Source organism: Watersipora subatra, chromosome 9 (assembly GCF_963576615.1).
Source record: "Watersipora subatra chromosome 9, tzWatSuba1.1, whole genome shotgun sequence".
In the NCBI taxonomy this organism is placed as follows: Eukaryota; Metazoa; Bryozoa; class Gymnolaemata; order Cheilostomatida; family Watersiporidae; genus Watersipora; species Watersipora subatra.
The window spans coordinates 3,667,042-3,683,417 of NC_088716.1; the positions used below are offsets into that span (position 1 = coordinate 3,667,042).

General features: G+C 37.2%; 1 protein-coding gene and 1 long non-coding RNA gene across 2 annotated transcripts; both read right to left on the bottom strand.

Moving 5' to 3' along the window:
* Window positions 1-36: 36 nt before the first annotated feature.
* On the bottom strand, window positions 37-1,628 carry LOC137404700 (uncharacterized). Its single transcript, XR_010979738.1, has 3 exons — window positions 1,495-1,628; window positions 1,177-1,234; window positions 37-273 (listed from the first exon to the last, which is right to left on the bottom strand). It is a non-coding gene; the product is annotated as an uncharacterized lncRNA (long non-coding RNA).
* Window positions 1,629-6,529: 4,901 nt separating this feature from the next.
* Window positions 6,530-16,275, bottom strand: LOC137403703 (pre-mRNA-splicing factor 38B-like). Its single transcript, XM_068089716.1, has 8 exons — window positions 16,049-16,275; window positions 15,284-15,483; window positions 14,971-15,058; window positions 12,990-13,183; window positions 12,540-12,745; window positions 12,229-12,441; window positions 11,582-11,692; window positions 6,530-6,930 (listed from the first exon to the last, which is right to left on the bottom strand). Coding segments are annotated over exons 1-8 (1,137 nt in total). The 5' UTR covers window positions 16,050-16,275; the 3' UTR covers window positions 6,530-6,806.
* Between the last annotated feature and the right edge of the window lie 101 nt (window positions 16,276-16,376).

Here is a 16,376-nt window from a genome sequence, read left to right on the forward strand (position 1 = left end):
CTAAATGTTTTATTATAATTATTATCTAATCGAAGATATGAAAGTGTACAGCAAATGTTCAGAACAGCAGCAGTGCTATTTTTTCTAAACAGGAATTGGCATCAAGAAATTTAATGGCGCCTTTGGTGTGGTTTAACGCACTTCTTTCCCTGGCATCTTGTAACAACACAGCATTTGAGCCTTCCTTCGCAACTATGGTCATCTTTACACAAGTCCAGTGTCTGCACGCGACTGCACCTACTCAAAGGAAGCTGCCTTGGGCGCCTTGGACACCTATTAAAACATGTCAAACATAAGTTTAAGACTGAAACAAAGATTTCGGTGGAGAGGCAAAGGAAATTAAGTTGAACAATTTAAAAACACGAGATAATTTGGAGAAATGTTTTCTCACCCGAGTAAACTCGGTTTTGTAGTTATGTTTTTCTAAACTTCCGGTTTACATAGAATTACAAAATTTAGTTCGCTTTGTGTGTGATTTATTCTCAGTATAATTCTGATGTTACCACTTGATTGAACTATTAGTTTTTGAAATATTGCAGACCAAGAGAACTTCTAATAGACTGAGAAATGAAAAATGGCTGCCTTAAGCGCATTAGTTTCTGATGACTGATTGAAATTTTTAATAATGATTTTTAACAATAATGACAATCAAAAATAAACAAAACTAAAAAGCTTCTCTCCAGCAACAAGAGTATTACATGAAAACCATTTTTTTTATAAACAATATACTCACTCTATCAGACTCACTTCACATTATGTTTACATCTAAATCGTCAGTTCTTTAAACGAATGCGAAAAGATTTCATAAATTTTTTATGAAATTGTTTTATTTTTTGTTTTTTGTTTTCTCAGCAACAAGAGATTTACACTAAAGCTATGTATTTGGTCGTTTATTCTTGGGGACTTGCGTGCGTATTCAAAGTTACGATTCAAAGTGTTAAAGAAAGAAATGTTGTACGGGCTAAATGAGAATAATCAGATGAGGACATCAGTTTAAGGCACTCGATTCACTTCACTGTATCAGTCAAACCCAATTTCAATATAATATTGTTAAGTATTTTGTGAAATTTGATGAAATTTGTGAAATATTCCGCATGAAATAAAACAAACCCTTGACAATGATGTTGAACTAGAGAAAATATATTGATGATACGAAATCTGATCCAGTAAACTTACGATCCACGTTTCTGAGATCTTGCCATGCGCAAAGGCTCCACACAAACTCTTGGGCAGCCTATAAAAAAGACAAAAACATGGTCACATGGTATAGCTCTCAATTTATGACTACTAGAAGTTGTCTGTTTACTCATTGCAAATGATAGGATAGTTTTATCGATCTCAAGTAACTAAAATTATGAAAAAATAGGATGTGGAAACTGGTACACTTCTGAAAGTAAAGCTACACTCAAATTCAAAAATGACAGTGAGATTATATGATGTCAATGTGAAAATGTTTAAGGCACTCTCTGCAGAGAATGAGGTGAGTTTACATACCACAGCATATTTTCCCTGGAGGACAGTTTCTGTTGGTCCTACACATGTGGGGACCTATTTTGATGCATGGAATTTTTCGGAGTCCCGGTGGCTTAGGACAGACCAAACGCCGATTCTGATCAACTGCAAAGGTGTAAATAAAGGATTAACTTGTATGGTATTATATATCATTGTGCGCGATGGTACATTGATGTGCTTTGTTGTACACTGAGCCGTTAAACAGGGGACAGTTGAACACCCTCCCAGCTCGTAACAGTAAAGAGAACATGACTAAAACAGCTTCTAGCTAGACAAAGAAACCAATGAAAACATAAAATTTATATCGAAGAAAAAGGTCCTACATCTCTGATTTGATAGCCAAATGGAATTTTTGACCTTATCCACATTTGGTAGATCTGTCAAGATTAGATTTCTAACTTTATTTTTTTAAACATGCCAACATTATTATCTTTTTTTTAAATTTTCAGTCCCATTTTTTGGCTATTGTTCTTAGAATTCTTCATGCTTTTTTTTATAAAATTTGCTAATTATTTTACAAAACTGGTAGGTAAAGTCATGGCAGGGGTGAAATTGACACCCTATAGAAGTACACTAAGTAACTAAGTTTACGAACATTTTTCGTTCCAGATTTCTGTTCGAAAACCGAATTGTTCGAATGCCAAATAAATTTTCCATAAAAAGAAATATTAAATAATGTGTTCTTATAATATACATATTTCTGTAAAACTTAATGAATTAATGCATAAAACATATATAAAAACAATCATATAAAACAAATATATAAAACATAACATAAGCTTATGTTATGTTAATAGAACATAACATATGTTATTTTAACAATAAATTATAAAATAAAGTCTAGAGTCTACATTGCTATTATCTGTTGTTTTTAACTTCCTTTTTGGCTTCTCATCACAGCTGACTTTCTTACGACAAGACTAATAAAAATAGGTCACCAAAATGTGAAATAAAGTGTTTGCATAATGCGCAAAGAGTACACAGTGTTAGTCTACCCTCGTTCACAGGCCGGCTCAAACGAATGCTGCTGAATCAGTGCGTGGCTGTTTGAATTCAAAAAGAAAATGTTCTCGTGTTTCTTGCTCTAGTTCAGAAAGGTTCAAGTACTGAGGTTCTCTTGTAACTTGTAGACAAATTATCACAAAATACAAAGGTAGAAAGCAAAAAGTTTGACACACTGTGAACTTTCAGGTTTTTAGATACTCGCAAACTAAATCACAACACATGTTCTTCAGCCATCTCAGCTATTGAATGCAGTACAAGCTATTCATACAAAAGACTGCCCTTACAGTTTCAAAGCAACCAACTGTATCTTATGTGCTTACCGAACCTGCAGGTAACTGTCACTCCCAGTACTAATAACACAACAGCGCCGGCACCTTTCAATGACAACATGGTGGTCTGATGTCTCAATGTTTTGATGAGGCATTTTATATGTTAGATATGGGTCATGAGACAGGACTCTTTATTGCTGCCCAATGATGCGATCTTAAGATCTTACGGATCGCAGACTAAATAGCTGATCCCATCCTGGCACTACCCTGATAGCAATCAGTTGATACGTTAATCCACTATCTTAATCCACTATGTACTCCGGTGCAGATCAGCTTCACTCACAATGCCATAGCGTGAAATCTTACAATCATTACTACTATAATTTTATTATTAAGGTGGAACAGATGTAAATTAAGTTTCTATTCAGCAATAATGTAGCGACACATCCCGGTATGGCGCTTAGGCCATTATAACAACGGTCGTGTCGTTTGCATTCTGTCGTGATTCAGTGTCGCTATTGGGACACAAAACAACCGTATGATGTGCCATATTTGTGTCAAGGAAACAGTCTTAGTGATCTTGTGCGTTAGCAAAGGTTAAAGATACAAATTTGACATAAGGTGTCACGCAACTATCGCTCTACTATAGCACCCTATAGAAACAGGATCTACTTGTCAGCCCATTGTAGTGCTTCGGTACTGCTGCAGCCAGGTGTCATTACACTATCGCTGTATAAAAATTTAGTAACTGTCACCTATGGTGGAGACAAAATTCTTCATATTTTCATATAAAGAGAAATATTTTAACTAACTAATTAGATGAGTTATTTCATTATCAAGATTGTCATGTGATATTTAATGAGAGCTTAGTTTCTAGTACAGGGATGTCAAACTCAATTGTAAAAGGGGCCAAAAGTCAAAACACACTTTAGGTCGCGGGCCAAACAGGATAAACATTTATTTATTACACTAAAATTAATTGTTTTTTGAACATAAATAAGAATAAATACAGACAGGAATACTATTCTGAAACCAACTTAAACCGTGAAGGTTGACTTGCAACAAAATTTACATTACAGGTATTTGGTATCTTAAGGTTCACCATGTCTTACTCTGCTGTGATGTAGGTTCAAAATATGTGGAAATGTGATTACAAGCTCTTAAAAGCTCAAGAACGAACAGTTAAAAATGTGGTTGTAGGTTGGAATCCCATATTTTGACGACGTATTCAACTTGACGTGGTTATTGTTTTGATACATGATGTTATCACATGAAATCAAATGCCAATAAAAAGCTCAAAATAAAATGTCTCGTAGCACTAATTTATGACAAACACTTTAGGTTCTACCGAAAAGCTCTTATCAAGTATAGATGCTCACCACTTTACAGTTTCGTTTCAGCTCGGTCTAATCATCTAGTCATAATCTGATCATGTGACCCATAATTCCCGCTATATGGTGGGAATTTTTGCAGCATTTTCCGACCATCACTGGTGACCAACAGGCTCCTCATGTTATTTGAGAATTATATGAACCCCCTCGAGCTAATGTTAAAAAATTAAACTGATTTCTAGGCTAGGTTTTGAGATATCAATGCTCAAAGTGACAGCATTACAATGATAACGAAATAGACGCGCAAGGACAATAGACATGGTTTATTGAATGTGTGAAGTATATTTGTGAAAATATTTTGACGAATGAGGTTGCATGAAAGTGTAAACAGAAGCACATTGTGTTCAACTACGTCACATTTGACCCGTTTTGAGAGGGATTCTAATCTACGGCATTTCTGTGATGGCTGCGATTAACCGTTTGTTCCTGAGCTTTTAAGAGCTTGTAATCACATTTCCACATATTTTGCACCTACAACACAGCAGGGTAAGACATGGTGATCTTTTGATACCAAATAACTGTAATGTAAATTTTGTTGCAAGTCAACCTTTAAATATTCAAATATTTTTGCTCCTATGCCAATTTATATAAAAAATAAACTTGCATATCCCAAAAAGATTTTGCTCTCCTTGAAAATATCTCCTATCGAGATTATACAAGTTATAAATATGAACATGCTAAAGAACCTGAAAATATACATAAAATGTGTCCTGTTCAGCAGTAACAATTTAAATCATTCAGTATTTTTACTCTTGTGACCTTGATCTGATTATATGATCTGACAGAAGCAATGAATTGATTTCCGCTTAGTGTAATGTCCTGTGTTGTGGAGATTCTTAGGATGGACAGCAGGTGCTTATCAGGCTAACTTAATTGATGCGAGAAGTACGCCGCAAGGCAGGTGAAGCATCGCATTACGGGATATGCAGTTCTGTGCAGTATTATGTCAGCAGCGCTTCATATCAATGGGCCCTGAACAGCAATAATGTAAATTGATTTTACGGGTCAAATAAAATTGCAAGGTCGGCCTGGATGTGGCCAGTGGGCCGTGAGTTTGACACATGTGGTCTAGTAGTACTGGTGTGACAAGATAGTATGATTGCTAGCAGGTGTTGTTTAGGGCTAGATAGTGTCCCGGAGGACTGAAACTGAAACTATTATCTCACCAATTATAAAAACAGATTAAGGAATAATTAGAGCCATTTTGCACGGTGTTACTGAAAACCCACCAGCGCCAACAATCACACACCTAATTTGACTCGTGTCCAACACCTGCTTGTCGTAATTATGTGAAAGCATCTCCCGACTTCAGTCCAGTACTGTAACCACCCCTCCAACTTCAGTCCAGTACTGTAACCACCCCTCCAACTTCAGTCCAGTACTGTAACCACCCCTCCAACTTCAGTCCAGTGCTGTAACCCCCCTCCCCCATCTTCAGTACAGTACTGTAACCACCCTTCCAACTTCAGTCCAGTGCTGTAACCCCCAACTTCAGTCCAGTGCTGTAACCCCCAACTTCAGTCCAGTGCTGTAACCCCCAACTTCAGTCCAGTGCTGTAACCCATGTCCTGTCCACTTCTACCAACAACACAGCTGGTTTCTTTGTTCGCTATACCGACACATACCTTTATTACACAATGACCTCTCAAACATTCTGATTAACAAAACTAAGAAATCTTGAGATTGTTTACAAATTGTGCCAAGAAATCATTTCGTCTCTAGGTAACCAGGGGATTGTGACCTCACTGCTGCGATCAAATGAACAAAATAAACCATCGAAGATAAAATTAAAATTTTTCACTGTAAGTAATTTGAGCCACTTTTCTTGAGCTAATTAATGAGGCACACAACCTAGAGACATCAGAGACCTCTAGAGACATCAGAGACCTCTAGAGACATCAGAGACCTCTAGAGACATCAGAGACCTCTAGAGACATCACTTTCTTCCGTTTTATTCATCTGCTGGTCAACAAACTTCGCGATGTCTACACTGTGGAATAAATTGCCAGCATACTCGAAATTAATAAAACCTACTGGTGAGTTTAAGACGGAGATATGGTTCCACCTTAGCTCCGCTTGGTAAAAATTAATTTCTACGCCTTATGCTGCCGACTCGCTTACTTAGCTCTGCTATTTCCCACTGGCCCCATCATCTCTGCTTTTGTTTGATTGTTGATATACAATTGTTTGTACTTTTCTTTGTTTTCTTTTTCATATGTATGCAATTGTATGTACTATGTATTTGATGAAATAAATCACATGCGCGCAGGTGCCTCTCTTTTCAATGCCTTTGATACCTCATACAGAGCCTATTCTTGGCTTTTATAAAGACAATAAATTTGAGACCAGTGATAGGGATAGGAAAATATCAATATCATGTATTGCAAGTAGATGGAGTACAACAGTAATTGCTGAAAGCAAAACATATATACTTATTACAGAATATAAGATGATTTCTGTATAAAATGCACAACTATGATGTTTTTTACAATATGTACAGCAATCCAGAGAGCCAATAAACCAGGCACACCAGGCTGTCCCTACAGAGCGAATGAACCGGGCAAACCAGGCTGCCCCTAGAGAGCCAAGATGCTGAGCACACCAGGTTGTACCCATAATCAACACCGCATTAGGAATGAGATCGACGACGTCGAGAGTGCTTGTCTCGTGACCTCTCTCGTGACCTTTCGTGCGACTTTTCCTTTGAGCGTCTCCGCTCACGTGACCTGGAGCGACGTTTTCTGTCCTTTGACCTAGAAACAGAGATCAGAAAATGAGCATAAGGTACACAAATGGATGATAAAATCGATAAATATTGCAATGAAAAGAAATGAATATTGAAAAAAATTAAAATTGCACATGAAATAAACACATGCAAAAGGAAGAGACTTTTGCCTTCAAGCTTTCATAAAACCTCCATTTAAATGTCACCTCTATGAGACCGCCACTTTCATAGAACCTCCATTTAAATGTCACCTCTATGAGACCGCCACTTTCATAGAACCTCCATTTAAATGTCACCTCTATGAGACCGCCACTTTGACAGAACCTCCATTTAAATGTCACCTCTATGAGACCGCCACTTTCATAAAACCTCCATTTAAATGTCACCTCTATGAGACCGCCACTTTGACATTCATTTGTTTGATTCTCATGGACCAATAATAAAAAATGATCAGTACAGAGTTTTCCACAGAACAGTAGAATTACTAAATGACATCAATTCTTGCGTTGCTGTCGTAATTGCCATGGTTTTATTGACGATGTGCCTGAGATCAAATCTCAAAATCAACATAATTATACTCCGATTCGAAGCAATTAAAGTATAAATCTGTCCAATGTCATTCAGATTCATCCATAAGGCGATCTGCAATCTGACCTGAAGACTGAAACATTTAGACGAAAAAGGAGATTTTTTTGTAACAGCGTATATTTATTGTATGACCGTAACAGCAGCCATTATTACATCGTATCTAAATCCGCTTCCTAAAAATTTTCTAGTTTTCTTTGCTTTTTACTCAGAACTCTAAAAGCACCACCATCGGAATAAGTAATAATTGTATCAGTCTAATATGTCGAACTAAAAGTAGTTCTTTGTTGAACTTGGTTCGATACTTCAACGCACGTGACAAACTTTTAGCAAAAATGCTAACACCGACGGCATTAAGTCACTCGGTTGGAGAGAGTGCAAAATATAAGCGACATTAACATTGCCCGTAAACGAGTTGAGCTTTATTTCTTACAATTCTGACCAGCTAGTCAACAAAAAAAGCTATTTGAACATTGCCTGTAATAGAGCGCCACTACAGCAGAAGGGTTGAAAAATACAATGACATGCTCAAATAAAGGTTTTACAATACGTTGAAGGGCATATCAAGCAAGCGCATGCTTTCCTTCACTGTTAACTATTGGCTTAAGTTGGACCTAAAACTACTACTTATCTGTAGAAGGTAACAATATTTATTAATGCACATCTTCAAAACTAAATTATAAATAAAATAAACTTCAAAGACCAACTCCAAATGACAGGATTTTGTAGGATCCCAATTCAATGATAAATTACAAAAATGAAAACAACACTATCTACCAAAAAAAATTAACGAGTTGACGGTAGCATGTTCAGGTTGCTACGGCTACTGTTTGAAAAAGCATTGACTATCAATTTAAACATTCATAAAGTTGCGCAATCAAACATCCAAAAGAAGCTACTTTCAGTGACAGCAATGATACAAATCCCCACGAGGATAGGCGACGACTATCATACGGGCGGGGTTTAATGATCAAGCTCTGTTACGATTGTGGTAGACTGGGCTTCGGGGCTAACACAGTTCTCGCAGGGCGTTCACGTTGCCTTGTTAGGTTTGAAAAACACGACTCGCTGTTATCGTCAACGTACAACATTTATCGATTTTTTGTAGGTAAACCATACACGCTGATTTCGATTTTGTACTCAAAATAAAGATTGGTCCACTAACTTTCAAAGCCATGAATTCTTTTTAAAGTGTTTCAATATCCGTCTTGGAAACAACACAATCGGCACAACAAGCTCCGCCCATAAATATGTGAGGCATGCTAGCTTTTTAGGAACGGAAATTTGGGATATTTAGTCCGATTTAGAATGATATAGATGGGTGTCTTAAAACCCATTATTATCTAAATTCAGCCTTCAAAATTATGTCTTTTATGAAAGGTAGATAAACTATTTAACCCTTTCGCAGGCGAACTTTCAAAACTAAATCAGACTCCCATGGGCGAATTAATTTTCCAAAAAATCAAATTTTTTTACAAGGTTCGTACACTTTTCTGTGTGTTATTATGTGCATATATCTATGTTTAAAGGTGCATATGTATACATGTATATGTCCATAGGCATATATATATATTATAAACAAATAAAAATGTATAACATAAAATATATGCTTTTCATAATATTTGTCTATTTACGAATGATATTTTCGAAAGCATTCTCCTTTACAAAGGCCCACATCAGTCTTTGCACCATGTACTTATTCGTGTAACAAAGAGCTCCCACAAAAATGTACTTCCTGGATTGACAGGCTCAAAAAACTTTTCAAAATACTCTACTGGTTGAGCATCTACTGGAGTAAATACTGGGCCTGTCACTGCTATAAACTGCTGAATTGTAGGAGATTTATCTCTGTTTATGTTGGTTATATTCTTCCAGGCACTGGCATCACTCCTCCTCACATCCTCATCATTACTGCTACCAGCCTTTTCATCACTGTCACTTCCAGATGTAAAGTCATTACAATCACAATTCAAACCTGATTCACTGTCATCTCTTGCTACTAAATCTAAAAAGTCACTGTCAGCTCTGAATCTCTTAGTAATTTCGGTACTAGTACTTGCTTTATTAGAATAATTTCGGGAGTTTCTTTTAGAAGTCTTTTAGACGGTAAACTAAAGTCAAACTCTCAAAAAATTCGGTAAATAAAAGCTAAAACCGAAGCAAGAAAAATAAAAGTTGATAAATTATTTAGAACAATTTTCTAATTTTTTTCTAAAGATTATTTATTCATCACTGCTAAAAACGATCGTTTTTTTCAACCTTGAAGTCAATTTTTGAGGCTAACTGAAACTACTATATCGTAGCTTGCTATTGGTAAAAAAAAGTAAACAAAAAACGGCATTTAGCTAACCAGAAACGGCAATAATAAAATACGTTACCGAAACGACAAAAACGTCGCACTGCCCATTAGCAGCCGTATCGCAAAGCGACAAAAACGTCGCACTGCCCGCGAAAGGGTTAAAGTTGTTCGTAGCTTGTTACAGGATGTTTATAGGCTGAACACCAAGAAAAATGAGCTCAAAGAAGCGCGATTTTACCACAAGCTAGCGTTGTTAGCTAGCTAGCGTGCTTTTTTGAGCTCATTTTTAAATATGCAATGTTAAATCTACCTTTCAGAAAAGACACATTATTTTAAAAGCTGAATATAGATAATAATAGGTTTTAAGACACCCATCCCTATCATTCTAAATCGGACTAATCATAGTTAACAACTTCCATTACTAAAAAACTAGCGTACATCACGTATTTATGGGCGAAGCTTGTTGTGCCGATCGTGTTGTTTTCGAGACCGATATTAAAGCCTTCATTACTCTGAAAGTTAGTGGACCAATCTTTATTTTGAGTACAAAATCGGAATCAGCGTGTCTTATTTACCTAGTAAATACGATAAAAGTTGTACGTGACAGTTATGGTTTAGGTCTAGATTTTCATTTTTGTATGGCCAAAGAGGTGAGTTTGGAAAGATCTTGGAATGGATTAGGTAGTTTACAAGCATTTTGCTGTTCTTAAAATGTAAAATACCATAGACTAAATACCTATAACATAGATGTAGCGCCTACTGTATATATATTGAAATTTATATACCTACGTTATGTATATATCTATGTATATTGAATATCTATGTACAGTGGTGTGCATAAACTTGGAATCACCAGTTAAATCTTCAAATATGTATGTTTATATGCTGTTGTCTAAGAAATTCTTTGGAGTTAAGTGCCTCAACCCCATCAATATATATATCATTTGAAAGGGAAAATTCTGAAGAACAAGATGATGCCAGATATTCGAAAATATTCTCAGATTTTTATCGCTGGGGTGGATCTACCGAAAGGCAGACTTATTGCAGGCTATGAATGTTGTTAGTGAAAATTGATAAAATAGGATACAAACAAACTCTTTTATACAAATTGGTGGCCCTGAAAAGGGCCACCAATTAATACACCATAATTAATCTGTTTACAGATTAATACACCATAAGTAAAACCACCAATTAATACACCATAATTAAAACACCATTATTAATCTGTTTAATAGGATTAATATAATTCACTCAGAAATGAGTGTGTAAAATCAATCAATGCATTGTTTGAAAGCACATCTTCTGCTGATCAGATTGATATATAATATCTGGCATGGCATCATAATTGGCGGGAAAATAGAAAGCAAATGGAAGATCCATTCGATATAGAGTGAACAAAACAATGTGATTCCAAGTTTATGCACACCACTGTACATCTATGAGGCCCACTTTGCATATGGCAATACTCTGTATTTTCAGTATCGCAGTCTCACTGACAGTTCATTTATTAGAAAATAAGTGTATCTGCAAAAAATCTTATGTTGCCTGTTGTACACCTATCAGCCAATAACAAAGGGAAATAAATGGTCTGCTACAAATTTTATCTTATGAGATTCGACAATAAACCATGACCATGATTCCTGTTGAAAGTCCTGGCATGAATGCAATATTATAAGTAGTCATGCAGTAACGCTTCATGCCTAGCGCGCTTAAAGAGTGCCAAGAATTTGGGTCGCAAAATAGAATTTGACAAACAGAACACCTGATAGTTGTGTATAAAACTGTTTAAACTCGCCTGCTGCGTCTCCTCTCATCCTTCACTCTGCTTTTTGCTTTCTTAAGTTCCCTAGAGAAGTCATCGTCATCATTTCTGTACCTGTCCCTTTCCCGGTCTCTCCCCTCTGATCTGCTCAAACAGTTACAAATGACCATCATACGACTGCAAAGCTTAAATATAGACACCGTACAAGTGTGAAAGATAGACATTCTACTGCGGGTGTGAGAGATAAACATTCCAATACTGACAGGTGAGAGATAGATACCCTACTACAGGTGTGAGAGATAGACATTCTACGGCAGGTGAGAGATAGACACTCTACTGCAGGTGTGAGAGATACACGATCTACTGCAGGTGAGAGATAGACATACTACTGCAGGTGAAAGATAGACACTCTACTGCAGGTGAGAGATAGACACTCTACTGCAGGTGAGAGATAGACACTCTACTGCAGGTGAGAGATAGACACTCTACTTCAGGTGAGAGATAGACACTCTACTACAGGTGTGAGAGATAGACACTCTACTACAGGTGTGAGAGGTAGACACTCTACTTCAGGTGAGAGATAGACACTCTACTACAGGTGTGAGAGATAGACACTCTACTGCAGGTGAAAGATAGACACTCTACAACAGGTGTGAGAGATAGACACTCCATTAAAATACCTGTGAGAAGAATGAGATGACTTGCTGGAGTACTTGTCCCTATCCCGATGCTCTCTGCTATCTCTCCCATCTCTTCCATCTCTGCCTGAATGCCTCGAGTGACGGTCCCTTTCCCTATAAGCATCTCTATACCCATCCCTGGGTAACTCCCTTCTCGGTTCCTCATGCCTTTGCTTCAACCTCATCTCTCGCTCTTCCTTCTCTTTCTCAACCCTGCAGTTGTAGCAATACAACAATAACTAAAGGGTCAATAAGTGCACGAGGAATGCTACAGTGAGTATCAAAAATGGTGACGGTAGATCAATACTTACTTTTCCATCTCAGCACGGGCTGCCTCCTCCTGGTACTGCTCCTTGATGGATGGTCCATATTCTTTCATGTTGGCCACAATAACCTTTTGGATAGGAACAGGGATACGAGGAAAAAGGGCACCAAACCAGTCCAGTTTCATCAGAAAGTCCCTGACCATGTCACCCATATAAATGACGAAACCCCCGCCAGCCTTTACGTCTATCTCCTGCGCAAGACACACAAAAAGATTGACTAGACCTAGCGAACAAGCAGTAGATAAAAGCCAGTTCGATAAATGCAAAATTGTAATATAGGAGCTAAACAACACAGGCGGAGTAATGTAGTCACATTTTAAAATGAACAAGAGTTAAATGTGTTGCTAGCATACAAAGGGTCAGCGTTAGACTTAGCGAGGTGTTATGAGAACAGAAGGTTGGAGCGGTAGTCTGGACTCACCCAACTCAACGTACCTCCTCATCGGCTAGGTAATCTGCGAACCAATCCCATAGGTCAGCTGGCGGTAGCGTGTACCGGGCGTACATAAACCCGAGACCTCTAATATATGGCGAGTCGCCATGATTCATCATGCCTGTTAGCTGCTTCCTTGTGAGCTTCAATGTGAACAGCTTATAGAGAAGACAAAAGGCTGAGGAGACAATTCCACCTGGAAAAATAATTGCGGGGACAACTTTATTAAATAAAATAATACAGGAAAATGTCTAAATGGTGAAAAAGCAGAGATCACGCAATAGAATGAGACAATGAGAAGGAATTTATATCATTCATATCATAAATAGCGATGACTACTTTCTATGAAGAAGCAAAGCAGGAGGAGACAAATGACTGATGATAGTAGGAATAGTCTGAGAAAAGGTCAGCACGTAGATTATAACTAAAGACTGAAGCGCTCCACTCCCTAACAAATATGTAAGGAGTCCTCACCATCTTATTATCTATAAACTCTGCTGATTACTACCTTTTGACCGAAGCAATGCTTCAAGTTAAAATATGTTAAAGTCCAATCTTTCCATGACAACCATTACTAGTCCTAAATAAACAGCTATGCAGATACATGGTGGCCTACTCATGAAACATGTATTATTTACATTCTACATCTAGGATATAGAAACTAGTTGAACCACAACTGTTATAAGAACTGCTAACCCAGCAACTCTGAAGTGATCCTAGCGCGATAATCTTGCGCCAGACCTATGCGAAGAAAGATGAAACAATCAAGAATAAAGAAGACTCAATTGTGTAGCTGCAAGTGATGGTTGTTAGCTCACGGCACACAAGAATATCAAGATTAAAATTCAAGGGGTGAAATGACTGCTGCTCATTGATGATCAATATAAAACTTAAGGATTTGATATCATACGACGCCATTTACAAATCTATGGGGTGTGCTAAAAGTGTTAGATGCAAACTAATATCAATGGTCAGTTGTAAATACAGACGGTTCCCAACCTACGAACGAGTTACGTTCCGAATGATTGTTCGTAAGGTGAATTTGTTTGTAAGTTGCTTCAGTGCTATATTTTGTATTATAATTTATGTTTAAGGCCTATATAAGTAAATTGAAGGTTTATATAAGTATGTTTAAGGCTTGTATAATTAACCTGTATTGGTTTGTACTGAAAAAATATTTAATAAAATAAACATATTACTTTGGTGGACGCCGGGCCAGGACACTGCATTTCTTATTTATTGTATGTCTTGTCCTTTCTATTATATTGTTGTTTTAATCGTTATGCTATCACTTATCGTTGTTGTCTTATTTTTTGTATGTGTTGTCTGTTTATTATATCGTTGTTTCACTCGTTATGCTATTGTTATATCTGATAGACTGCCATAACACTATCACTTATCGTCACTTATATTGTTGTCATACCAACGCGTTAGCGGTCCTATTTAGTCACCTTGTTAGCCGGTGTTCTTACCGTTTGCCGGAACGGTTGATATTATTGTATATATAAATGAGTGCGCTCATTTAGTTGAGCAGAGCAGATAGCCGTACGCTCCTCGGCTAGTGAAATTTCCTTCGCTAATTAAAAGCTGAATGAAACTACACGCACTCTCTTATCTTTATTTATTAATATAGATCGTGCCAAGTAAAGGCCGGCAAATCCCTTTACAATACGTATGTAAAGTTCAAACAAATAACTCGAAAGTTATTCGAGTTACGAACAAAATACATACGTTCGTATGTACCGTTGTTCGTAACTCGAATGTTCGTAAGTAGGGAACCGTCTGTATAGAGGAGTGGAGTTTATAGACCATATTTATGAATTGAATAGTTGTACAGAGCTGTACATCCAACACAGGTGGTCGCAACTCCATAAGCTAGTTGTGAAACGCTGACAATACAGACACAGTCTTGTGTCTGGTAGAAAGAAAAAGATTCCAGAATATGATTAAGGAGAGATGTTTGGACTTACCACCAGCACGTACCTGCTCCGACCCCCCTTACTCCTCCACACATCCCTGTCTGTCCTCCAATCTTTCTGCTTCCTGCTTCCCATGGCTCCAAATGCTGCACCTGTGGTAGACAAAGAATAACGACAGCTTAGCCTACTTCTCTATCCACTAAATTCTTTCACATCGAGAAAGGAGACAGTTTTAACTTCAACTCAAAAACTAACCAAAGAGAATGCAGAAAAACCTTAATGTCAACTTGGTGATCTTATCATGAGCTTAACTGATCAGAGAGAAAAGCTATTGGCCACTGCTAGCACAGATTTGGCGTGCAGTCAATTTAACTTACCCTGTAGTAGATTTCATCCACAACCTCATGGTAAGTTTTTAGCGCAAACAGCTTGACTTTGAAGTATGGAGACCCTTGAATGTTAGTAAGAATGAGAGAATTGAGGTTCATTGATTTTTCATTGCCCCACACAGGAAGAACATTGCTTACTTTTCCTGAGCCAGCCACATTGGAATCTTCATCTTCGTCATAATCTCCCACTATATTAGAAATACAAAAATCAAGATATGGCCATTCCGAACTTAAATACTTCATTGCGTACAGGACTGTCTTGTGAACCAGGCAAATGGATTAGTGCTACTTGAAATGTATGAGCAGGTAACATATATTTAACCCGTGATGTTCAGTTTGAGTTAAACAAATTAGAAAACTTGCTTCTATAAGTCTGTTGAGCAGCCAAAAAATTAAACTCAAAGCTAACATAATGTGCATGAATTAGCCAAATGGATGATATCGAAGCGAAGTTTAGTTAGTTGTGATAACGGTGCAAGTTATTGCCTTTTGCAGATTTATTGTGAAAATGAAACCGTGTGAAAATGGTTGAATGAAGGTCACAAAAATTTGAAGCTTTCTCATTTCCTATTACGCATGAAAATCTAACAAGAACCACAAACAGTTGATACAAACCCTTACTCCTACGACCAAGTTATGACAGCCACACCGTGTACCAGTGTAAAGAAAACAAGCATGAACAAATAATACTAGCCAAGCAATCAGTAATCTTGACAGCAACGATGCAGTGGTGAAATAAATGTTGTTAATTACTTTTATGAAGATGGGTGCCCCTAAATGGGCGATTAACTCGAAGTTGGAAGCTCTATGACGTGATATGGTTTTGTCGAAGGTGTGCTCTCCGTTGACACAAAAGCGTAGCTTTCAACACTTAGGGATGTACAAAATATTAGCTAAGTGATTGCAACACTTAAATCTGTGCACACTATTAGTTTAGGTGCAAATATATTTACAGCAGTTATTGAGTATACGCGCTCAATTTCCTTTCAACAAGGAATTTCGAAATATAGCGTTCGAAATAGGCTGCCGTAACTGCAGGTAAAAGTTAAATATTACCAGATTATCGGTTTTTTGGCCTGCG

What these genes read in the sequence shown, in the direction of transcription:
- LOC137403703 (XM_068089716.1), bottom strand. An exon ending in TGGATGAAATCTACTACAGG is followed by an intron (nt 15,059 to 15,283) that starts GTAAGTTAAATT and finishes TGTCTACCACAG; the next exon opens with GTGCAGCATTTGGAGCCATG. An exon ending in TCATCTCATTCTTCTCACAG is followed by an intron (nt 11,693 to 12,228) that starts GTATTTTAATGG and finishes CTGTTTGAGCAG; the next exon opens with ATCAGAGGGGAGAGACCGGG.